Source organism: Chiloscyllium plagiosum, chromosome 15, assembly GCF_004010195.1.
Source record: "Chiloscyllium plagiosum isolate BGI_BamShark_2017 chromosome 15, ASM401019v2, whole genome shotgun sequence".
Taxonomy (NCBI): Eukaryota; Metazoa; Chordata; class Chondrichthyes; order Orectolobiformes; family Hemiscylliidae; genus Chiloscyllium; species Chiloscyllium plagiosum.
This window is the reverse complement of record NC_057724.1, coordinates 35,780,725-35,807,469: the sequence shown is the minus strand read 5'-3', so window position 1 is coordinate 35,807,469 and position 26,745 is coordinate 35,780,725. Positions and strand designations below refer to the sequence as shown.

At 39.7% G+C, this 26,745-nt stretch overlaps 1 protein-coding gene across 4 annotated transcripts in view; it reads left to right on the top strand.

Moving 5' to 3' along the window:
• Positions 1-26,745, top strand: part of LOC122557232 (protein Shroom4-like) — a 145,885-nt gene that overhangs the window by 66,698 nt on the left and 52,442 nt on the right. For 2 of the 4 annotated variants that reach the window (XM_043704696.1, XM_043704693.1), the window contains exons 3-4: positions 14,959-15,090; positions 19,266-21,702. In XM_043704696.1, the coding sequence (XP_043560631.1) occupies positions 14,959-15,090; positions 19,266-21,702 (2,569 nt within the window). Of the gene's footprint in view, positions 1-2,403; positions 2,569-2,618; positions 2,936-14,958; positions 15,091-19,265; positions 21,703-26,745 lie in introns of those variants that run through there. The other 2 variants (XM_043704695.1, XM_043704694.1) reach the window with 2 other exon arrangements.

The window sequence follows — 26,745 nt, the reverse complement described above, 5'->3', positions numbered from 1 at the left end:
TTTACTGCAAAGTAGGAGCATGAGACAGCTAGCCTCACTTGTCATTGAAATTTTGTTTAGTTCTCTGCAACTAATTTGTTTGGCCAAGCATTTGGTCATCTACTCTAGTGTCTCCTCATATGCCTGAGTGTCATGTTTTGTTTTAAAATGTTCCTGTAATGTGCTTTGGATATTTAATTACATTACAGACACTATATAAATAGAAATTCTTTATATCCACCATGTTCAAGTGTCCTTGCATGATGTTTATTTTCTTCCAGACTAGCTGCAGCTACTTTTGAAATAACAGGAAATTTCCTGTTATGAATACATTCACTAGTTTGATTTTAACATTCCAACGAAAGCATTTATAGAGTAGACAGGAATGAAACAATGCGATGAAGGATTACAGCAAGGTCCCCGTCTTTAGCATTTGACAACAGTTTGTGGATTGCTGAATTGTTTGAGTTTTAATGTCCTGCTGGGTTCTTTAACTTTTGAAGCAGTATACAATTTACCTAAATGTCTATGATGAAGCTTCCTTTGTTACCTTTGATAATTGACAAATTATTTTTCTATCACAGGAGCTAAAAATCACAGGAGGGATATGAGAGGAACATGTTGTTTGTGCTTTCACAGGGTCTGGATATTGCTGGCGAAGTCAGCATTTTCTGCCAGTCCTTTAATTGGCTTGTAAAAGGTTGTAGTGCATCACAATCATAAATGGCTACAGTGTACGGGGTGTCGGTACACCCACAATCCCGTTAGTTGTAGAATTTTGACCGAGCAACAAGAATCATCTGTGATATAATTCAGGATGGTGTGTGTTTTGAAGAGCAACTTACGGTTCGTGGTCTTCCTACACATCTGCTCTTGTCTTTCTAGATGGTAGAGATCATGGTTTTGGTGCTGCTGCCAAAGGAGTCTTGCTGCAGTGTATCTTGTACGTGGTACACAACTGTTCCCACTCTATCCCCACGAAAGAATTTTGAATGCTGAAAATCAGAAACAAAAACAGGAAGTTGCTGGAAAAGACCAGCAGGTCTGGCAGCATCTGTAACAAGACAAAAAATGATTCGGGTGACCCTCAGAACTGTTGGTAGCTGGTCGGGTCACTGGCCCCAAAACATTATTTCTGATTTCTTGCCACAGGTGCTGCCAGACCTGCTGAGCTTTTCCAGCAACTTTGTTTTGGTTTCTGATTTTCAGCATTCGAAATTCTTTCGGTGAGATATAGTGGGAACAGTTGTGTACCATGTACAGGATACACTGCAGCAAGACTCCTTTGGCAGCAGCACCAAAACCATGATCTCTACCATCTAGAAAGACAAGGGCAGCAGATGCTTAGGAAGACCACGAACTGTAAGTTGCTCTTAAAAACACACACTATCCTGAATTATATCACAGATGATTCTTGTTGCTAGGTCAAATTTCTACAGCTAATGGGATTGTGGGTGTATCTACACTCCATACACTGCAGCCATTTATGATGGTGATGCACTACATTACAAGCCAATTAAGGACTAGCAGAAACTGCTGACCTAGCTAGCAACATCCAGATCTTGTGAAAGCACAAACAAAATGTTCCCCTCATACCCCTCCTGTGATTTTTAGCTTCTGTGATAGAAAAATAATTTTTCAATTATCTGTAACCATTATCAATAGCCGTTTTCTGTTTTTGTTCTCACTATACATTGGTGATGGAGGGAGAAAATATTTAAAGTGGTGGATGACATGTCAATCAAGTGGCCAGGTTATTCCTGGTTGGTATTGAGCTACTTAAGTGTTAGAGGTGTATTCATTCAAGCAAAAGGGAACTACTGCATTAACTCCTGACTTGTTCCCTGTAGATAGTAAATTAGCTTTGGGGAGTCAGGAGTTGGGTTGCTCACCATCGAATTCCCAGCCTCTGACCTGCTCTTATAGCTGCAGTATTTATATGGCTGATCCAGTTTAGTTTCTGGTCCATGGTGACCCCAGGATGTTGACAGTGGGAGACTGAATGATGCCAGTGCCATTTTGTGTTTAGGGAATGTAGTTAGATTTTTTGTCTTGTTACACAAATGCCAGGCAATGACTGTGTCGTGAATGTTGCATGCTATCAGCCTGAGTTGATTAATCAATCAGTAAGTGTAGGGAAGTCTGTAGAGCAAGACCAAAGGAAAGTGATGTTTTAGCTATGCTTTTAAAAAAAACTGTTTCCTCATATCCAGACTCAGAATAGTTGGCCTGAGGGCACGACCTAATTGAACTGCAGTCTTAGTTCCTTATGGCTGTTATGAGAGCAGCACTTTTCATTTCTTACATATTTTTGGGCGACAGGAAGGGTTTGCGTTTACAAAATTTTTCACGCTGATGTTTTTTTTACATCTTTTCCGGGCATTGTTTCCTTGCTGTTTCTATCTCAGTTCCTGTATTATAATTGGATTTTTTTTCAAAAGCGGCTGTAAAACAAACATTATCTGATTTGGAACTGAATGTGATGAAAGGGTGAGATGAAGTCAATTTAAAAAGGAGCGAGGGAAACTCTCTTTTGTTGTAGACACAATGATTGGCTATAACAAGCTTGCAAAAAAAATTGATTGTTCGGTAAGTTTTCCGTTTACTGTCCTGTGTTGTCCAACTGAAAAGACCAGCATCTGGTTTGACTTGTTCCTATGTTATTTTGCTGTTTTAAATATCTCTGTTCACAGCCAGCAGCTTTCCGGCAATGTCCTTTTATGACTTACTGTTGTATCTTACATCTCTAGTTGGAAACTTCACCAGTAGAATATAATTGCCATAAGGGCAGCAATTTCATGAAATTGCAGTGAGTCTATGAGAAAGAAAGTGACCCATAAGTTTTGACAGACTGAGTGAGTGAGTTTCCTGAGCAGGCATCAAGGAACAGGCTGGAGTCTTGTGAGAATCTGTTGCAGTGCCACTGGAATCGCGACGACACCAGAGAATTCTATTAGTGAGTATTAAATGACAGTGAAGGTATTGACACAAAGCATCATGAGCTATCATCTGAAATTTAGCTACCCTGTACTCAAATTAATTTTTGAAATGAGCATTTTATAATATTGTTTTAATATTAATTTGATGTAGTTGAGAAACAATTGATTAAGCATTTTTAATGGATTTACTTGAAGTGATTTAAGTTGAACCAAGTATTTATCGTTAGGATATTAGTAAATTGTTGGACGTATTTTAAAATACTTTTCTGTAAATTGTTGAAAAAATCTAACCGTGCAGTTGGTTATGTTGAAATGTCTGTGGTTACAAGTGTACCACTGGTAACATTAATTTGGGAGCAATTTGAAATGATAAATTGTGTGTCACCCAAGAATGCTTCACAATATTAAAGTCGCTTAACTCAATTGTGGTTTCTTTTATCTGATTCAGTATATTGGCAACAGAACATTTGTATTTATGTGGTATCCTGCCACCTTTTTCAGAAATTAATCAAGTCTTCACGTACAGTGAATTATTTTTAAATACAGTAGTTGATGTGGACAAATATAACAGCCAGATGTCCCATTACAGTTAGAGTAGTCAAAATTCACAGCGTAATATGAAGAGTGACGCTAATAATGAGTGTATTAAAATCTTATAAATGTTCGTCCAAAAGTGGCCTAATCAAGTCATAGAGCGCAACATTCATCTTGTTGATCCTGCAAGTTACGTTTTGGTGTGTTTTATTTTTCAGGAGAAGGTTGTTGTGTATCTTGTTTTCTTTGAGAACAGAATTGTTTGGTCTGTATTACGTTTTTAAATTTTTTTTCTTGAGCAATATAGACTGGAATTACTTTTTGTGATACTAGCTATTGAAAGCTGTTGAAAATGTTTTTCTCGCTGTTATCATAATAGTATGTATTATCTCATTATAATTGGTTAATTTTGTGATTAAAATAGCAAAAGCTAGTGTTGCGAAGAACGAGATATGAGATTCCAAAAGCTTTGAAACCCAAATTGTGCACCACTGTCATTTCAAGCAAGAAAACGTGTTATTCTTACCTAGTTTGGCTAATGCATAACTCCAGAACCAAAACAATGTAACTGACTCTTAACTGCACTCCAAAGTAACCTGTATAGTTAAAAGGTTCTCTTAAACTGTTCAGTGTTACAAGAAGGTGACACATCATAAGTCACTCAAGGCAAGTAAAGATGATTGAGTTTTTTGAAGAAATAACAAAGAGGATTGATGAGGGCAGAGCAGTAGATGTGATCTATATGGACTTCAATAAGGCGTTCGACAAGGTTCCCCATGGGAGCCTGGTTAGCAAGGTTAGATCTCACTGAATACAGGGAGAACTAGCCATTTGGATACAGAACTGGCTCAAAGGTAGAAGACAGAGGGTGGTGGTGGAGGGTTGTTTTTCAGACTGGAGGCCTGTGACCAGTGGAGTGCCACAAGGATCAGTGCTGGGTCCTCTACTTTTTGTCATTTTATATAAATAATTTAGATGTGAGCATAAGACGTATAGTTAGTAAGTTGGCAGATGACACCAAAATTGGAGGTGTAGTGGACAGCAAAGAAGGTTACCTCTGATTACAACAGGATCTGGACCAGATGGGCCAATGGGCTGAGAAGTGACAGGTGGAGTTTAATTCCAATAAATGCGAGGTGCTGCATTTTGGGAAAACCAATCTAAGCAGGACTCTTACACTTAATAGTAAGATCCTAGAGAGTGTTGCTGAACAAAGAGACCTTGGAGTGCAGATTCATAGCTCCTTGAAAGTGGAATCGCAGGTAGATAGGATAGTGAAGAAGGCGTTTGGTATGCTTTCTTTTATTGGTCAGAATATTGAGTACAGCAGTTGGGAGGTCATGTTGCTGCTGTACAGGACATTGGTTAGGCCACTGTTGGAATATTGTGTGCAATTCTGGTCTCCTTCCTATTGGAAAGATGTTGTGAAACTTGAAAGGGTTCAGAAAAGATTTACAAGGGTATTGCCAGGGTTGGAGGATTTGAGCTATAGGGAGAGGCTGAACAGGCTGGGGCTGTTTTCCCTGGAGAGTCAGAAGTTGAAGGGTGACCTTTAGAGGTTTACAAAATTATGAGGGGCATGGATAGGATAAATAGGCAAAGTCTTTTCCCTGGGGTCGGGGAGTCCAGAATTAGAGGGCATAGGTTTAAGGTGAGAGGGGAAAGATATAAAAGAGACCTAAGGGGCAACTTTTTCATGCAGAGGGTGGTACGTGTATGGAATGAGCTACCAGAGGATGTGGTGGAGGCTGAGACAATTGCAACATTTAAGAGGTATTTGGATGGGTATATGAATAGGAAGGGTTTGGAGAGATATGGACCGGGTGCTGGTAGGTGGGACTAGATTAGGTTGGGATATCTGGTCGGCATGGACGGGTTGAACTGAAGGGTCTGTTTCCATGCAGTACATCTCTATGACTCTATGACAATAAATGTTTGGCTAATTGTGCCCACATCCTGAGTATGAACGGCGACAAAGGTAAATGGTGTTAAACAATCCATCCACTTTTGTTACCATCAACAATTATTAGATCAGAAGTCAGACAACACCGGGTTATAGTCTAACAGGTTTATTTGAAATCGCAAACTTTTGGAGTGTTGCACCTTTGTCAGGTGAAGTGCTTCGTCCACATCATAGCAATTATTAGCATCATGCTTGAAAATGTTTCAAGCTAACAGGAAGCATTCTTTTTGTTCATTCCTTAGATGTGTGTATGTGTGTTCCTGGCTAGGCCAACATTTTATTGTTCATCGAGATTTCTTTCACCCAACAACTATGAAGGAACAGTGATATAATTCCAAATCAGGAAGTTGTGTGGCTTGCCACAAAACTTGTAGCTGGTGGTGTTCCCATGTATCTGCTGCCCTTGTCCTGTGGGTGATGGAGGTTTGGAGTGTGCTATTGAAGGAACCTTGGTGAGGTTCTGCAGTGCATCTTGTAGACCATGCACAATACTGCTACTATACACTGGTGGATAGACTGAATGTTCAAGGTGGCGGATGTGGTGCTCATCAAACAGGCTGCTTTATCCTGAGTTACGACTCCTAAGTGTTGTTGAAGTGCATTCATCCATCCATCCATCATACTCCTGATCTATGCTTTGTGGTGACGAGAGCTGAACTACTCACCACAGAATTCCCAGCCTCTAACCTGCTCTAGTAGCTGACATTTTTATGGCAGCTCTAGATAATTTTCGAATCAATTGTAACTTGTTCTCAGATTTTGTTAACTCACTTACATTTCAGAAACCCTTTTAAAAAGTGCAGTTTAGTTAAAGTAGCAAAATCAAAATGGCCTCATCTCTTGTAATCCTGCATGACCTCTTTTGTGGTTGTAATAGTTGGAGATTTGATCGCCATCCATATGTGTTGAGAATGTAGGTTGCTCTGGAGTGGGCATAGTGAAACATTTAGTTTATAAATTAATTATCTGATGTTAGATTTGTTAAAATTGTATTGACGTCTTTGTCAGAACTTTAAGAAATTCAGGAGGTGTGAGGTGAATGCAGTGGCCAGTACTAAGGAGAAGGTGCTGGGGAAGATGAAAGGTCTGAAGGTGGATAAATCAGCATCAGATGAACTACACCCCAGGGTTCGGAAGGTGATAGTTGAGAATTGTGGAGTCTTTGGTGGTGATCTTTTAGGAGTCACTGGATTCAAGGAGGGTCCCAGACATCTGGACAATGGTTAATATAATACCCCTGTTTAAGAAGGGGGGGGAGGCAGAAGACAGGAAATTATAGGCCGATTAGCCTGACTTCAGCCTTTGGTAAGATTTTAGATTACACTACTAAGGATGAGATTGCGGAGTACTTGGAAGTGCATGGTAAAATAGGGCTACGCCAGCATGACTTCATCAAGGGAAGGTTGTACCTGACAAATCAGTTAAAATTCTCTGAGGAGGTAATGAGCAAGTTAGACAAAGAATAACTAGTGAATGTGATCTATTTGGATTTCCAGAAAGCCTTTGACAAGGTTTCCCACAGGAGATTGCTAATTGAAATGAGTCCAAAGTTTTAGAGGCAAGATACTGGCATGGATGAGGATTGGCTGACTGGCAGAAGGCAGAGATTGACAATAAAGGTGTCTTTTTCAGGACACCAGCTAGTGGAGTTCCACAGGGGCCAGTGTTGGGGCCATAATTATTCATGTTATATATTGACAATCTATAGTTAAGTTTGCAGATGACAAGAAGGTAGGTGAAGATGCGGATAGTGTTTAGGAAGTGGAAAGGCTGCAGAAGGATTTGGACAGGCCAGGAGAGTGGGCAAAGAAGTGGCAAATGGAATACAGTATGGAAAAGTGTGAAGTTATGCATTTTTGGTTGGAAGAATAGAGGTATATGGTTATTTTCTAAATGGGGAAGGGCTTTGGAAATCTGAAGTCCTCATTCAGGATTTGAAGGTTAACATGCAAATTATGAAGGCAAATCCAATGTTTGCATTCATTTTGAGAGGACTAAAATTTAAGAGCAGAGATGTACTGCTGAAGCTATATAAGGCTCTGGTCAGACCACATTTTGAATATTGTAGGCAGTTTTGGGTCCTGTATCTAAGGTAGGATGTGCTGACATTGGAGGGGTTCCAGAAGAGGTTAATGAGAATGAACCTGAGGATGAAGGACTTGTCAAATGAGAAAGAACTCCGGGTCTTGTATTTAATATAGTTTAGAAAGATGAGGGGAGATCTGATTGAAACTTCCAGAATACTGAGAGACCTGGATAGAATGAACGTGGAAAAGTTATTGCCAGTAGTAGGAGAGACTAGGACTTTAGGCCACAGCCTCAAAGTTAAGGGATGACCGTTTAGAACTGAGATGAAGAGGAATTTCTTCAGCTTGAAGGTGATTAATCTGTGCAACTCAATGCTGCAGAGGGCTACAGAGGCTAAGAAAGTTGAGTGTATTTATGACCGAGATAGCTAGATTCCTAATTAGTATGGAGATCAATAATTACAGGGAGAGGACAGAAGATTGGGGTTGAGAAACGTATCAGCCATGATCAAATGGCGGAGCAGGTTTAATGGGATGAATGGTGTAATTATGCTCCAATCTGTTCTAGGGGCCTAATTTTGAACTTCACTGTAGCAGATAGTGGAATTCGCATTCAATAAAAAAAATCTGGAATTAAGAGTCAAATGATGACTTTGAAACCATTACCGATTTGTGAGAAAAAACCCATCTAGTTCACCAATGTCCTTGAGGGAAAGTAACTGTCATCTTTATTTGATCTGGCCTACGTTTGTCTCTAGACCCACAGCAATGTGGTTGACTCTTATTTCTTAACTGCCCTCTGGACAACAAATGCTGGCCTACCCATCGATGTCCATATCCTGTGAATGACAATTCCCAAGTGGGTGTGAAGAGGCCACAGGGACTGGCTAATTAGCAGAAGTGACACATGGGGCATTATGTAGCAGCAACAGGTTTTTTTACTGCTTTGACTGATGCTGGCTCTGGTGTCTGCAGATGTCTCTTTTCAGCCTTGTTCTACTCATGTACAATATTGTAATCTCTATTAAAACATAAAGGCTGAGCTATGCTGCACATAGAACAGCATTAAATTTGTTCCACACCGTGGTGTTGTAAAATTAATGTATAAGAAAATAATGCTAGGTGATTATATGCTATGATAGTGGTCTGTTGCTCAAGATCATTTTGTGGTTTAAGAGGTGTTTTTTCTCACAACTCCGGCTTTAATGTCAAAAAGGTTGTGAAATACTGAACTAACTTTGACAAAAAAAGGTCACTGGTTGCTGGCCTACCTTTTGATCCATGCACCTCTGACTGTTTCATCTCATTCTCCCCCTCTGATTGCTGTTCTTCAGACTGTAGCTATGCAAAGTCCTTCCGCCTTGCTGTGAAATGCAGCTGTGACATTGCTGACCTGAACCTCCCCACTTCAACACTGCCAGCATTCGCTTGTCAGCTCCTGATCTGCTCACCACTTGCTTGCCAAAGGTATATTTAATCCCATTCACCAGCATGCAAATTATTCTCAATTGGCTTCCTGTGCAATCATGTTGCCATGGGTTTGCTATCTTGCTGACTTCATACTGTTTATTCAACCAGTTTTCAGTTCCCACCATAGAAGCCTTCCTGCCCGTTCATGCCCAATTTTAGGGTTGTTCCTGCCCCAGGACTGTCTTGCCAGTTATAGTAAATCTTGCCTCATGTTTCACTGCAAGTTCAGCCTAGCTCCTAATGTTTAGGTTTTTTTTCTTTAAAAATGTGGGCATCATTGGTTTAGCCAGCATTTATTGCAGATTACTCATGGCACTGGAGAAGGTGAAGGTGTGCTGCGTTCTAAAAGCACTGCTGCTCCTAAGGTGTCGTGACAGCCATTGAGGTGTTAGGAAGGGAGTTCCAGGATTTTAAACCATTGACAGTGAAGGAGTGAGATATAATTGCGAATCAGAATGGTGAATGGCTTGGAGGCAAACTTGTAGATTGTGATGTTCCCATGCATCTTCCCTTGTCCTTCTAGATGTTTGAGGTCATGGGTTTGGAAGATGCTATTAGAGGACCTTGGTGAGTTGTTGCACTGTATCTTCAGATGGTATATACTACTGCTGTGTGTCAGTGCTGAAGAGAATAACTATCAAAGGTGGTGGGGCAGGTGCCATTTGAAGTGGGCTGTGTTGTATTGGATGGTGTCAAGCTTCTTGTGTTGCTGGAACAGCACTCATCCAGGGAAGTGGACAGTTTTCAATCACACTTCTGATTTGTGCCTCATCAGTAGTGGACAGGCACTGGAAGAGCAGGAGGTGAGTTACTCACCACAGGATTCCCAGTTTCTGACCAGTTTTTGTAGCCCAAAATATTTGACTTGTTCAGTTAGTTTCTGATCAGTGGTATCCTCCAGGCTGTTTGTAGTGGAGGATTCAGCAGTTTTCTTTCTTGGTGAAGATGGTCATTGCCTGGCAGTTGCTTGGCATGTATGTTACTTGCCACGTGATCCAAGTTATCCAGGTTTTGTTGCAATAGAGTGGGGCTGTTTCCGTATTTAAGGAGTTCAAATGGTTCTTAACATAGTGTAATCAGTGAACATCCCCACTTTTGACCTTAAAATTGACGGGAGCTCTACTGGCTTCTACATTGGTCTATTTTTGAGCTAGGTCTTTTGGCATTATGTGTTCATTCTCTGCATTGGCACACACACCTTAATGTCACATTGAGGAATATTTTGATGGTTGAGTTTTGGTTAAATTTTGGGTTTTCACCTTGATCAATTCTTTTTCCCTCATCTGTCATTCTTGCGACACTGTCAGGCAGTGAGCTTCTCCCAAGCAGAGAACTAACTATTAAGAAATGCATTGGGCTGAAACAACTTTACAGCAATTTGTTTCTTTCTCTAATCCACTGTTGGAAGTGTTTGATGCTCAGCTTGGATGCAGATAGCCTAAACAATCCGTTGTTGCTTTTCTTGAGTTGTGATCCCAGTACATTGAGAATAATACCCAATAGGACATGAGTGTTGCATTGAAAATTAATAAATGTACATCTTCTGTGATTTCTTAATGCTCAGTGGTCAGCAGTTTCATTTTGAGCTGGCTTCATTGTCCCTCAGGTCCATGGATACTGAGGCTAAATTGTAGAAACTCTCCCAGCCTTAGTGATTTAATTGTTAACATGGATGAGTTACAAACATGCAACTAGTGCCATGTCAACACTTCACAGGAGGAGGGAAGAAAAGTTTGGATTCTTTTGAAATGAGAAAGAAATCTCCTGTCAAATCTATTTGTTTTCATAGAAGTTAAATGATTGGTAAGTAATGCTGATTAAATCATAACCATCAGTCTTCTCTGTTCAAAATATAAATTATATGGTAAACATTTCAGTCCAGCCTCCTCAAGGGAGTTTAAGAATTCTTGTTATGCCGCTATTTAAATGTTGATCACAAAAAATAACAATGTGTTTCTTCTTTTTATGGACAGGAGAATTGCAGGAAATGGTTTCTGAGTTGGGCAGTTGAAATATCCTGTGTTTTAAAATTTGAAAGAGGCCAGAAAGCTGCAGTGTTTTCTTAAGCCTTGCATTCAGATCGGGCTTCCAAACTCATGCAATCATTTCCCCCCACCCTTCTCCCCCAGTCCACCTTTTGAAAAGGGCACTTTTGCTTTCAGCAGTGCTTGATTTAAAAAAAAACAAGCTAGAACTAACTTATTTTACTAAACTAAATTGAACTGGATTTGAGCAATAAGTAGAGGTTGAATAGGCTAGGGCTGCTTTCCCTGTAGCATTGGAGGCTGGAGGTGACTTTATGGAGTTATATAAAATCATTAGAGGCATGTATAGGGTAAATAGGCAAAGTATTTTCCCTGGGGTGGGGGAGTCCAGAACTAGAGGACATAGGTTTAGGGTGAGAGGGGAAAGATATAAAAGAGACCTAAGGGGCAACTTTTTCACGCACAGGGTGGTGTGCGTGTGTGTGTGTGTAAGGGGCTGCTAGAGGACGTGGTGGAGGCTGGTACAATTGCAATATTTAAAAGCCATCTGGATGGGTATATGAATAGGAAGGGTTTTGACGGATATGAGCCAGGTGCTGGCAGGTGGGACTAGATTGGGTTGGGATATCTGGTCGGCATGAATGAGTTGAACCAAAGGGTCTGCTTCCGTGCTGTCCATGTCTATGACTCTAATTGAATTTGCTGCTTACTAAACTGTTTTTGTTTTAAATGAGTACTGTTGATTGTATGGGGGAATTTGCCTGTGAATTCCTATGTGGGAAATTGTGAAGGAACTGGATTAACCTGAGCATGTGATGAGAACTCCAGTAAAATCAGTGGTGCCAATAATATGGCTGTTTCATCATTGAGCATTCGTATGTTAGGTATTTCTGTTTCTCAGGTTGTAAGAGATTTATAATGTTGTCTTCCCTCCCTATTTTTCAATTCTTTAAACTAGCTAGCTTCCTTGGGATACCTGTGGAATTGATGTCCATGAAAATATAGCTGTTTTACTCTGCTCTCCAGATAAAGTTTATTTTAATAATACCCATCATTTGATGGTGAAATCATGGCAAATATCCTCCAGTGCTAAATATAAAGAAAATGTAATTCCACTCGGCCAGCACCCTGTATTGCCAAAATAAAAACAAAACTTGATAGAAATATTCAAGGAGGACAAGTAGCCTCTGTGGAGAATGAAACAGTGTTTCGGATCAATGATCTTTCACCAGAACTGGAAAAAAATTAAAGATGTGTTACTGACTATATATCTACTGATGTTACTTTGGCTCCTACATATAATTGATCCCAGTTTCTTGATTCAGTCAATGCCCTACTGTCTTAGTCTTCACTTATTATATAGCTTGGCAAAAATGTTGCCTCCTTTCAGTGGGGTGCATTCCAAAGAGTGAAGGATTTCAATGGCATGATTGCAGACCCATGAGAATGTAATTTTGTGATTATCTGTTGACTAAGAAGAAGTTTTTGTGAGGTTAAAGGACAGGGTTGACTATTATGTGCAAGGTTTGTTGTTATTTGCAGAGTTCATCAACATTTGGGAGAATCTGGCATTGACTTGCAGTCTAAATGCAAACAAGAGGCTCTTCTGTGAATGAGAGTATGGCTCGAAGTTATTTTTGCAAAATCCAGTTCTCTTTGCATCATTTGGTTTAACAACTCCTTCCAGCGAGCACAATGTTTTACTAAAGCACCTGTGCTGATGTTAGTTCAACTCCCTCATTATTACCTCTGGTTTGAAGAAATGTTGCAAGTGAAATTTATAATGAACAGTGAGACTGATGATAAACTCTTTAAATCTATCAGTGAACTTACTTTTAAGTGAAAAATACATCAAAATTTGCCATTTTTCAAGATGAATGATTCTCTCACTGACCCTGATGTTTTGACCTGAGCACTATTCAGTCATTAGTTTGATTTGGGAATATATCACTTTTCCTTCCCTCACAGTACTGAGAGGTACTTCTATACTAAGTGGACTGCAGCAGTTCACCACCATTTTCTCAAGGGCAACTAGGGATGAGCAATAAATGCTTACTCAGCCAGTGACACCACTCCAGCAATGAATTTTTAAAATAGCTCAGCCAGTCAATGCAGCCAGAGTCTATGTTACTATGTTGCTTACATCATCAAACCTACTAACAAAGTACTGTGGTCTTCACTGTGTTTTGGGTTTCCTGAACTTTTATGTGGCAAAAGATTTTTTTGTCTCAATATCACATTCGCTTTAAATGGGACCGCACTTTAAATGGAGGGTGCAAGGTTTTGAAACTAACAATTCACTGTTCTGTTATTCTGTAACTATGGCTTGAATGGAATTGTCTTAAAATGTGAGAGTGCTGGGTGATACACTTTTAAGTTGGGGTGGTTTCCTTATTTTGCAATTTGTAGATCCTTTTATATTTCCCAGAAGCATATTGAAATATTTATTAGCCTTTTGAATTAATAACTGTCACAGGACCTGTTTTTACAGTAATTGCAGAGCTCCTGATCTAAGGCAGGTGTTGACTTTGCTTCCACTGCAGTTGTCAGCCTGAACTACTTCTCTATCTGAAATGTGTCCAGTAAGCAAACTGCCTTGAGGATCCAATACACTAACTCTTCCTAACTGAGTTGAGTTGGGAACTGACTAAGATGTCAACTGATGTTTCTTTGTATAGTACTGAGCTCAGAATGCTTTGTGTCGAAGAAAGACTGGACTTTTGTTCAAAGGGGGGTATCATTGTCATGAAAAATAGGAAGTAAATTTTTATTTAATCTGTTTGGGGAAAGAGAGAAAATCCACACACCATTTTTCTCAGAGTTGTGCTATATGTAAGCTAGAGTATTATGTGTTTTTATATATTTTTGACACTGCATTTTCATTTACATGCTCCATTTTAGCTAGCACAGACATGGTTAATGCAGACAAAGCCTTTCCTTGTTTCAAGATTTAGATTTACATTTTTATTATCATATGTACTCAAGTACAGGAGTGCAGTGAAAAGTATTCAAAGTTGTCATTCTCTGCTGCCATCTTAGTAGACAAAAGGCAGCATTGAAAACATAAGCAGAAGTAAAAGAAACAGCCAAAAGTAAAGGAAGTATCCAGATCACACCCTGCCTCTGCCATGAGTCCTTGCTGCCAGAAAAACAAAGCCATAAAGTCTATCCCACAGTCTGCGAATACTGAGGTGCCCCAAGATGTCACGGCTTCTAATGTCAGGTACCTGGGCCCAGCCATTACCTAGAACCATACTACTGCCACTGGAACTGTGTAACCACTTCTTCTCTGAACGAAGAGAAATTGAGCTGAAGGATAAAAAATATGGAATATTTCTAGGGTCCACATTAATGACTCAGTGGGGAGATGCAGTGCTGAGTGTTGTGCCAATCTATGCAGACATAAAATTCCTTCAATCGAAGAATTAACTTATTTCGGGTAAATTAACAATTTTGTCTTGCAGGTTGCTTCATTTTGAGTGAGAGAGGAGGAAATTAGCATGGTTCCATCTTCTCACCACAGTCTAGTGATGATTATCAGAAAATGTATCAGTCAGGAGAGTTGTTTTTGACTGAAGAAAGGCTATTAGCACTTAGCTAGGTCCTCGCACATGAGGTAAGATGCTGCAGTGCTGTGACACCTGAGGAACTGTACCAAAGTCACAGTTAATACTTCAAAGAAAAAAAATGAAACTTGAGGAAGCTGCTGAAATTGCATTGCACCTAGTAACACCCAAAAATTTAAGAAAACTTGCTATGTACACTAAAGCTAATTTCAAAGTGCACTTGTCTTATCAACATACCAGTCTTGAATTTTTCAGTACCTTTCACATGCAACCTTTAGTTGATTCTTGTTGCTGTGAAGAAAAGCAATAAACTTGGATTTGTACAATGGGGCTTTCATGTCAATGGGGCATCTCAAGGTGCTTCCTAGCTAGATCAAGCACTTTTGAAGTACTTGGTAGCCTGATAAAGTCTACAGAGAAGTGACTAAATAGTGCATACAATTAACTACTTCATTACCTTGCATCTACAGCTCACGTTTGTGTCCTTTCTTTTAGGAAGAATGGTCCAGGGATACGACCTTACACATGGCACTTAGCCAAGTTATCAGAGGCACATCCTGAGCCCACTATGATGTACTATTCATCAGGATGTTTCAGCTTGTCATGGCACTCAGGATACGACACCAGGTGAGTCTTATGGACTGTTATTGGAAATGGTAATCAGCATTGTTCTTGTGATAGGAATGAGGTATCTGAAAACAGTTAAGCTGTCACAGTTGGTAAAAGCATCACAAAATAGCTCAGAGCAACACAGACCAACTCAAATCCTGGTGTTAGTCAATTGATTCAAGCTGGGATAATGATTGCAGGGTTACATGTTTCAGTGCTCCTGGGCTAGGGAAGAGAAAATCAATAGGATTTCTGCTCCTGCATAGTAACTAATGAGTTTTTCTGGGATCTTCCTGTAACTAAATTGGGCTAAAACTGAATTAGATTCAACTGTCACTCCCTCTACTTGAGGAGAAAGTGAGGACTGCAGATGCTGGAGATCAGAGTCAAAAAGTGTGGTACTAGAAAAGCACAGCCGGTCAGGCAGCAGCCAAGGAGCAGGAGAGTTGACATTTCAAGGATAAGCTCTTCATTAGGAATGACATTCCTGATGAAGAGCTTATGCTTGAAATGTTGACTCTCCTGTTGCTGAGATGCTGCCTGACTGCTGTGCTTTTCCAGCACCACACTTTTTGACTCTCTCCACTCACTTGAAGAGCCGTCACTGAGACATCAATGGCTAATCAGAGTTCATAATAAGACATCCCCAACAGGAAAACAACAGAGAAAATATGGGATAAACATTAAAAACAAGTCTGGGAGTATAGGAATGCTGACTATCTAGCATCACGTTCCTGAATTACTTTGTTTAGATGTTCATGGCTTGCTGCTAGTTGTCTGTGCTGCTGACCTAATAGGAATCATTGTATGTGTGTTAATTACACCAGGACACTGTCACATGCAACATCAGGCTGGAAAACTATTCTGCTGAACGCTGAAGAAGCTCGTGTCGGCTGACGACTAAACTTTATTATGCATTTAGATTTTTTTTTTAACCATCATTTTCATGCTATTTTTGAAAGGTCATGCAGAGTATTTTAACTTCAACAGTACTGTTGTTTCTCTGTGGAAGAAAATTATCTAGAGACATTTGTTTAGAAAGTTGTCTTTTTTAGTAGTGTGTAAAGCACTATTCTAGGTTTGGTACAAGCCTTTTTCTACTGTAACTATCAGCAAGAGTTTTCTGCCTTCCCACAGTAGACATAACAATACAAATGAAGGAAAAGGTAAAGCTGCTCTAGTCCTACCAGACCACAAGGCTGTGCTCTCATTATAGAGAGACAATTGATGGTGGTTTCACCTGAGGGTCACAACACATCCGGGAGGGGAAAGAATGAGAAGGGGAGTACTGAGGAAGGGTCACTTGACCTGAAGTGTTGACTCTTGATTTCTCTCTACATTTGCTGCCAAACCTGCTCAGTAACAGTAATTACCTATTTCCTATTCATGTACCCATCCAAATGCTTCTTAAATGTTGCAATTGTACCAGCCTCCACCACTTCCTCTGGCAACTCATTCCATACACACATCACCCTCTGCATGAAAATGTTGCCCCTTAGGTCTCTTTTATATCTTGGGTGCTTGCAGGTGTGCCTAGATTGAGTTGGGATATCTGGTTGGCATGGATGGGTTGGACCGAAGGGTCTGTTTTCAAGCTATACTCGCTATGACTCTATGACCTCTGATTTCCTTTTGGGATATAGTGAACAAGAGCATGTCCTTTAACTTCTGTAGTCTGTTCCACCATTCAGTTAGCTCAGAGTTCCTTGAATTTTTTTTTTTGTTACACCGTTCCCTTTTTCAAATGGATTTATCATTTTGGACCTTCTCTCTTGACTTCATTTATTGTTGTCATATGTACCTAAGTACAGTGAAAAAATTGTTTTGGGAGCAATACAAGCAGTTTGCAGCAAACAGCAATGTATAGACAGAGCAGGCATACAAGGTTAGGATTGAATAGGAGGTGGGCAAAAGCAAAATCAATATTAGATTTGAAATTAGAAATTTCCATTCAGCATTCTAATAACAGTTCGGAAGAAGCTGTTCCTTAAACTGTTGGTGCATATGTTCAAACTTCTGTATCTTCTGCCCAAAGGAAGAGGTTGGAAGAGAGCATTACCAGGGTGGGAAGGGTCTTTGATGGCAGTATTTCAGCAGCAACGCGAAGTGTAGATGGAGTCATGGATGGGAGGTTAGCTTTTGTGATGGATGGCTTCCCGTAGTTTCTTACGGTCCTAGGCAGAGTAGATGCTGTACCAAGCTGTCATGCACCTAGATAGAATGCTGTCTATGGTGCATCTGGAGACATTGGTGAGGGTCCTTATGGTCAAGCTGAATTTCCTAAGCTTCCTGAGGAGGACGAGACATTGTTGTGCTGCCTTGACTGTTGTATTTACTTGGGAGGTCCAAGTCAGACTGTTAGATATTGTCACTTTTAGGAACTTGACGCTCTCTACCCTCTCCACCTCAGCTCCATTGATATAGATAGGGGCATGTCCTTCTCCTTTCTTCCTGAAGTCAATAATCACTCCCTCCATCACTACTTTTGCCAATGTTGAAAGAGGTTGTTATCATTGCACCACAACATCAAGCATTCTATCTCCTTTCTGTATTCTGACTCATTCCAACACTCCCATCCAAATTAGTCTACAGTAAAATACTTTTTACATATGGCAAGGTAGCAGTGTAGTTGGTATGTCTGCTTCTCAGAGCAGAATCTATCCATTCTTATTGGGATGTTTGACAATGATATTCCTAAATCAATCACCAATTCTAGTTAGAACCTGTAATTTGTGTTCTTCACTGCCACCGCAGAAAATGCTGCTTACAAATGTATATTGTAAATTCTAGATACGCTGAAGCAAAAGATGATCAAAGCTGGGAATGTGTTCTCATGGCTAACAGGAATACTGAACAATGATAATGATTCAAAATCTCATACATTATGTATGCAATTTGGACACTAACAATCAAGATTAGCACGAGTTAAAAGGAGTAGACAGTAAACTGTGGTCGAGCACTCACAGACTGCACTTTCAATGGCAAGTACAGTCAGGACAAATTCCACCCAGATGTTAGACTCTGTGGGTCACCAATGTCATTGAAGTTCTGTCTCCTTTACAAGGAATTACAATCCTTTACTTCTGAAGGTCTGGTTTTGGAATGCCTGCAAAACCTCTCCAACCACTTCAACAACTTCTCCCAGCTGGATATTTCAATCTTTTTGCCGGATACTGACTTCCCCAGAGCTTTTGATGCTGCTTGTTGTCTCTGGGTAATGGCACAATTCCAACTTTTATCAAACATCGAGCTTTACCCAGCTTCTGCTGAATTTCTCTCTACTCTGATTTTTCACAGTTGTAACAAGCACGATTGCTTGCAGGTTTCCTTCACCCACGCTCAGCTGCACTGAACTAGCAGTGACTCTCGGGGCTTTAACTCAGACTTGACCTTTATTTCCAAGACGTGGAATCACCATTCTGTAGGACTTCTCTTGAGCCATAACTATCTAAACTCTGCCAAAAATAGCAGTTGTGTTGCCTGGAGCTACTTATTCTGCTACAGTACTCTGCCAGTTACAAACTTCAGCTACCTTCTCCAAGCAAAATACACACCCACATTCAACGCATTGAAGCCAAAGAGTCCTCTTCAGCCCCACCGATCTCCATTATGATATCCCCTGCTCCAGACTGTCCTTATCTGGACCTCTTGGGTCTACTGAATACTTTTAAACTAATTGAGCCCCATGCCCCTCTGGCATGGTTCAGTGCAAGCTTTTCAGACATCAAGTAGACACACCTTTTTTTTTTACAGCTCTATCTCTTTTGTTCTGATCTTGTTAAACAAACATAAGTAACCTTCTGAACTGCCATTGTCCTCCATGTTGCAGAAATAACAGCGGCACAGTATTTTAATTATCTTACCTTCCTAGCTGTTAATGTTTTAAAACAATATCACCTCAACCTTTTAAATACACTGGATCATGGTCGTTTAGTTGCATTTATCCCATTTTATACTGTTAATTTTTGCTTTTAGGAGTTAATGTCTCTACATTGAAACACATGAGCTATGAACTAGACGTTCTGAAAACTTTAGCATATCTGAGCATATAATGTATTGTAAACCTGTAGCCAGATAGCAGGAATGGTGGTAAAGACTCTCTGGCAGTTTCAAATTATGTGCTAAAATATATTTCAGAAGAATTATGATTTCTGTGGCATGTTAAAATTTCAGTGTTCTGTTATTTCTTCTAGTGACTATCCTGCACAGTGGGATCAGTTAGCACTCCGTCGGAACACAGATCAAAGGAGTTCGTTTGGGAGTATGGACAGTCTTGACCAGCCCAGTCAAAACTGTGACCAAAGCACATATCCCAACAAAAGGGACTCTGCCTACAGCTCTTTCTCTGCAAGCTCTAACACCTCTGACTATACTCTGTCATCGTCAGTGAAGACTGATGAATCAGCCTCCATGGACAGCATACTACATGGCTTAGGGCCATGGTTGCCAACCAAGTATGGAGATGCCCAGTATCTTCAAAATGGAAATGAAAGCAGGGAACAGCCATCTGAAGAGCAGTTTTGTTCTCACTGTGGAAAAGGATCATCTGTAAACGGCAACATGCTGCCAACCCATGCACATGAAGGTAATTCTTCAAGTTCTACCAAATCAGTACCTCCGCAGCCACCTGTTCGCAGAGAAAGTTTTGTGGCAGCCAAAGCTCGCTCTGCATCTCTGTGCATGACAAATTCTGAGGCACTTGCAGCAACAAACCTGTTACTTCATTCCGGAAGATGTGCTTCTGAAACATTGTTATCTACAAAAGATAAAGATTTTGAGGGACAATATATTGCCAGTGTTCCAAAGTGCTCAGTCGGTACTACCCTGCACTCCAGTAAACCAATATCTAGCCATTGTCCAGTAGAATGTTGCTGTTTGTTAAGGCAACAACCAAGGCAACATTGCCATTCTCAGAGCCAAAGTGAAAAAATTATTTTGCACGAAAATACAACATTCCCTAGAAAATCCAGTCGATATTTGATGGAGCAGTTGGACTTGTACAATTTAATTGAGCCATCATTTGTTACCAGTCACTATGTAAGCCTGGGTCAGGTAAAGCAGAATGAAAGATCACCTTTGAATTTGCATAGGCACAGTGCACCTGAAAAGTTGTTAACAGCGCAAATGCATTCATTACCGCTTGCAATCAATGGTAAAAATAATTTGAGATCACATTGTGATCAGGAAAGTCATCAATGGGCCAACTGTGCATCAATACCTCAACAGGAATATCAGTCCAACATAGCGCTTACTCATAAAACTTTAAATAAAACTGATTTTTCATCTGAAGAGCAGATGAAAGAGAATTCCTTGAATCCTGAATCCATACCAAAAATGAAGCAGCAAGAAATTGAAGTAGCCAGTTGTGATCACTCTTTGGATACTCCCCTAAATTCTTCCCCTTGCAAAGGTGAGCCGAAAAGTGTAACTTGTACAAGTGCTTCTCTTCAAACTACATTCCAGCAGCAAAACTTGCATTTGCCTCCAAGACCACCAGATCAAATGAGTGAAGGTCGAAGTGGCAATACTTTGGAAGATGAGAGAGACACTGAAGAAGCAAAGAATGAAACTGACAGAAATACTCGAGGGTGGTGTTCTAGAGTAGCTAGAATGCGGCGCAAAAGTGACCGTTTTGCCACAAATTTGCGTAATGAAATACAAATGAAGAAAGCCCAGTTGCAGAAGAACAAAAGTGGAACTGGGCTGTTACAAATGGAAGAAACTTCAGAAGAAATAGGTGACTTGAGAGAGAAGCCATCCAATTCCTATACTTGTCTTGCTGGTGAGTCTGATACCAGTGGCTCAGCAGAAGTTGTTACAGGCACAAAATTGCAGACTGCAAATCCTAATAAAAGTTTGAACAATTTGGAAGATGTTCATAAAACAGGAAATATGCATTTGCATCCATTGACTGACAACTCCCATTTTCCACAAAACAGATGCAAAACAGGTTCATTATCTCAAAATATTGAGGAGCAGAAGACTGCTCAACAAGTACTTGGAACTGGCCAATGTAGATGGACACCAGATGATGGATGGGAGTTGCAAAGTAAGGCGGTAAAGGAAGTCAGCGTTGATGAGGCAAAACCTTGTGCGGCAGCAGTGTTACAGGAACCAGATACCTCTCCACTGGTGCCCTTTGCAGAGAGGAGGAAATTCTTTGAAGAGACTAGTAAAAATTTTTCTTCCTCTGATTCTTACAATTTTGTGAAACCTCAAAGCAAATCAAATACGCTAGGAAAATCCAAAGGGCAAAATTTTTGCAGCAAATTACATGCCCTCCCAAGTGATCACCTGAGACACTCTGCAAAGGAAGTGTTCCAACATCCCTCATGTAAAGTCAGTGAAGATTCTGGGCAAGATCTCGTGTGTTCACCTAGAAATCTGGAGCAAGCAATTCACCATGGACAAGTAAAGAAGTTGTATGAGCAGGAACGTGAACATTTAGAGCCTCTCAAACTAAGTAAATCAAGCACTTTGAAAGAACGTTGTATTTCTCAAGTTCAGCAGGTGCAACATTCTGATTTAACTCCAACACTACATTATCAGTATTTCCTTCCAGATAACAGTCACCTAGAAGATTCTCATCCCACCCTAAGGTCCAACCAGTTGCAAACTTCTTTTCCTGAGGTAGGATGTGTCTAATCTTCCTATTTTGTTTAAATGCCACATTTTGTCACAGGTTCATTCCTTAGTGAGTCAAATAACCTGTTTGTGCTGACCAGAGGAATGGTGATCTAAAGGATGCCAGAAAGTGTCCGGAAGAAACACATTGACCAAATCTTTACCTCTCCTCTTACAAGAAGCATTCTCTTATGCAGTCTCCCCTTTCACTACAGCTTGTGAGTGATCAGGGCCTCATTGGGTGGAGGGGAAGTGAAGTGATGAGGGAGTAAGGGAACTGTGGGCATGAACAAAAAGATCTTTTTGTTTAAGTAAAACCTACCATGGCTGTATAGATTGAATGAATATTATCCTTTTAATGCTGTATCTGTTTATAACTGGAATATGAAGGCAGGACCCAAGCTGCCAACTGATGTAATTTTATTTGGCAATAATGACATTTAGCATATGGCAAAGCTAACAACATAACACAAACAAGCCTATGGATATGTTAGACTGCATCTTACTTGGCCAGGAATACTGAGAGTATCCAGATGTGCTGAATGAGTAAGTGCCATGACAATAAGTGATAAGGCTAAAATGGTCCAGTCCACAAACTGGGTGAATGGCCTTGTGTACCATGTCCTTACAATAGTATTAAAATGATAGCTGCCCGTGCAGCATTGAAGTATAAAAGTATACTGTAAGTGGATAGGAAATGTTTCATTTGTGTTTTTAGGTGCTGGCACATGTTGAATGCCAATCTTTGTGGATTGTCAAACTAACTCTTATGATGGAGAACTGAGGAGAGATGCAAGAGCCCTGGATCATTTATTCTCAGGAGTTTAGAAGAATGAAAAGTGATCTCCTTAAAACATGAACATTTCTTTACAGGGTAGATGCAGACGGGTATTTTCTCTTGCTGGGGGTGGTGTCCAGAATCGGAATCATTTTCAGAATAAGATTAACTTTTGAGGTTTATCCAATTTAGGACTGAGGTCAGGAGGAATCTCCTCACTCAGAGGGTGATGAATCTTTGAAGTTCTCTGCCTCAGAGGACTTTGGAGATTTGGTCATTGAGTATGTTCAAGGCTGAGGTCAACATGGTGGCAAGTTGGTTCAGTGGTCAACACTGCTTCCTCACTACGCCAGGGACCCTGATTCAATTCTAGCCTCTGGCGAGTGTCTGTGTGGAATTTGCACATGTTTCCCATTGTTCCTGATAAGGATAAATGTCAGAGGAAATCTACCAGCTAACATGACTGCATCTGAACAATTCCAGGATCTTCGCACCTGGGGAGTGGGTACATGATGGAATTGCACCTCCCTCCTCCCCAGATGCAGATCAGAGGTGGTCACTGAAGCTACTGAATGCTAAAGTGGGATTTTAAAAGGCCCTGTTCAGTTTTTCATTCTTTGATCTGGTTGTTTTGTTAAAATATCTGTGCTAGACCTTGACTCTCCACATCCACTCGCCCTTGACACATATCCTTACCTCCATTCAACCCCCATCATCCGTCATATCATCCATGCTGATGTATTGCCTCTCCCTAACCCCCCACCCTCAAACAATAATTGCTTATGAAGCCTGCAGTTTCAACTTAATAATGCATTTTCCCCCATCACAATCCACCAACTTTTGGACTTATGCTGCTCTAAAGAAGAAATGAATTAAAGTTCCACACTTTCGTATCGGTTTTGTTATAGCTTTTTAAAAAAAAATTCACTTACATTCATAAAAGCCCATTGAAAACATTTAAATCCCTGTTTAAAATATGTTGTATCTGCACATCAAAGAGAACTAATCATTTGATAACCTCTTTGAGCTGTCAATCTGTGAATTTATAGCTGCCTAATGATTGGTTGTGAAAATAAGCCTTAATAATGACATCATAATAGCCATGTGAGTAATGTCAACAAACAATTGTGACTAGCAGAATAGAATTTTTCAAGCCTTATTGACACAGGTAGCCCTTTTTAAAACAAAATTTAAAAATGTCACAGCTTGAGTATTTTATAATCTATCACTGACACAGGGGTTTTAATCTTCTTTAAAAATATCTTCCTGAACCAACACCGCATGAGACCATTGTCCAATAATATCCTTACCCTGTAATGAATGTCGCTGGTAAAATTCTCTCAATACTTGGTTTGAGCTCTGTGATTACAAGTCCTACTTTTATTTTGGGTCATTTTAAATTTAAACAATTTTGCAGCTTGACAGTTCTTCATACCTTATCCATCCTTTGAGCTTTTCTTTGAGTATTGTCAAAGTTTCTATCTCCCACTCTGGGTTTTGGTTAAGATCCTTGCTACAGCGAAAATGGCATCTGTCTGATTAAAATTCAAATAGCCTGTTGAGTTTGGGATCCTGCCTGTGTTAGTCTCCAAAGCTTCAAGTAAATTCGCGTTATAGTATCCCACAACATCAAGAAAGCAAATTTATGGGGAAGTTAAGAGAAGACACTGACCATGTTCTTGTACTTAACAAGACTACTATTTGTTGCAAATAAATACATTCTAATCACTATGAACTATCAATATTTGGCTCTGCCAGTTAAAACTCATAATCCCCATTTTATATCTTGTATATACATGAACAGATGCAGAGAGACCAAAAATTGTTTCATGGGTAGAGGGAATAAAACTGAGAAACACTATTCAATCCACCTGGTTTTTGAGTGGACCCCTTTGCTTGTCAGTATTTTCTGTTCACTCTCATTTCTCCAGATTCTTTCACCTCTTCACAGGAGGCATAGAGGGATTGGCAGACTTTTGCTTATCTGTTACAGGCAACAGCTTACAGCAACTGTGGGAGAATATAACTTGTATAATTTCTATAAGCTTCAGGCATTTTCTCTACAGAGAGAGAATGAGAGAGGGAGAGAGACACTTATTCTGGAAGATTGAAGACTTCTCCCCCTGCATCATTCATACCCATAAGCTATTGAGCTGCCAAACTGATGATTTTTGGTATCTGCAAATGATCACAAACCAATCAGCTGTCTTTTGCTGGCCAAAGCTCTCATTGTACCCACACTACAGTGGCATTCCATCTACAAATATATCCCCCACCCCCATAGTTTAAATAAAGTGGCAGAATAGACACCATACAAAATTAGTTTGTCATCTGTTTTTAAAAGAGCAATAATTCCGTCCACAATCTTTGGTTTTGAAAAGGTTCTAATTGCACTTCGGTCTACAATCAAAAATGCAGGAGATACAATGATATGGACTTTAAATACAAGTACAAGGTTTTATATTTCCAATTCTCATCATCTTTGTTTCTAATTCAAAGTTTTTAATTTCTCTTTCTCTTTTTTTTCCCCTCCAATTCAAGGTTTTTGTTCATTTGTAACTGAACCTAAATTAATTCCATCTATGATTTATCAAATTTGGGCTTCTGACCTATTTATTCTAAATGCTGAGTAATCACTTGAATTATACCATGTTAATGAGATCCTCCTTTAATCTCTACCTGCAGTATATCTGATTTTTAGTTTCGCCTTAGTCAAAAGAATTCCAATGATCCATTGTCACATCTTCTGCTCCAAAATTCTTCGCAAAATTTGAACCCAAATGATATATATTATAACAATGCTTATTTCGCTTTCCAGTACCTTCACATGTCATTTCTTTTAAGGATTCACAGAACAGTTTAAATTCAAGGATTTTTGATTCTGGATGAGTCCTACCTTATGATCTTAGTTAATATAAATACTGAAAAACTTAGATTTCCAAGTGAACCCTGGCTTAAATAGAGCCTAATTTTGTTGCATATAGTTTTTGTAACTGTAGGTCAGTCAGTAAACATATTAGCAAAGGTCTGTCATTGTACTTTAAAGAAACAAAATGTTTATTAACAAAAACACAAACTATATTTGACTAGAAAAGTCATTACAATCACCAGACAATGATTCAAACTCTCATTATTCCTTTTATCCCATCAATATCCTTACAAACACCAAAAACCCCAGAAAAGATTTACTATAGTCTCCATACCAAGGCTGCTTGCTCAGGCAGGGACAGCTGCAAATTGTTTCCTTCCAATGAATTTCTGCATATTTAGGAGATGCCTTTTCCTCTGCTAATATCTTTCCCTGAATCAGCTAAAAAAGAAATCTGCATAACAAGCTCCAAGTTCCCTAAACCCGGTTTTGAGTAATCTTGCAGGATTTCTTATGAGAATTTAACACTGCTGGTAAGTGCACATGCGCATACACACTGATTGCCTTCTGTAGTTTTCTGTGTCTCTTTCGGTCTCTGGAGCACTGTTTCTAGCACTGTTTTATTTCGAGCTTTCTTATTTTGCTGTGTGACTATCCCCATCCCTTCACTTCAAGGGTTGTAAAACCTTATTAAAAATGCATGGATGCAAACTACGTTCCACGTATTTTTTTTTAGAATAGAATATCCTTTATTGTCGAGTGACAAGAACAACTCCAAAAATAAAGCTATAGCTGTGCCTCCCCAATCTTAGCACAAAAATATAATTTGAACTCCTAAGTTATTATTCGTAACACTAGTAATTTATTTTTCTTCAATCCTACAGATTCAGAAATCTTAAATAGATTATAGGTGAGAAACACTGGCGGATTCTAGGAATACCTATTCAATGCTATTCAGACATCACATTCACAGTAATTGGTTGTTTGCTGTTTTTTGCAGAAGAGTAAAAATTAAATTGCCTATGTGTAAAGAGCATTTTGCATTTAGTTTACTGTGCACAAATGGAAAAGGCCTGCGTTGGCATGTTTTGTTTTAAGCTTGAGCTTTTCCCTTCTTCCTCTTCTCAAATGCTGACAAATGCATGAGGTAGTTCCATGTCCTCTGGCACATTGCCAGTAGCTTAATTTTAAGCCAATATAAACAGCTAGCATTACTTAGCTATTTGAAAATGATGTAGTATTACTGCCAAACCCTCCATCCGTCCTCACCCAGCATCCACACATGTACTTTCCTCCCAGAAAGCAATCAGGAAAAGTAATCATCTTGTCCTCCTCACAAAATTCTGGTTGTCCTGCTTGTTCAACATCCAATCCTGGATGAACAGAGCCTTTTCTCCCATTG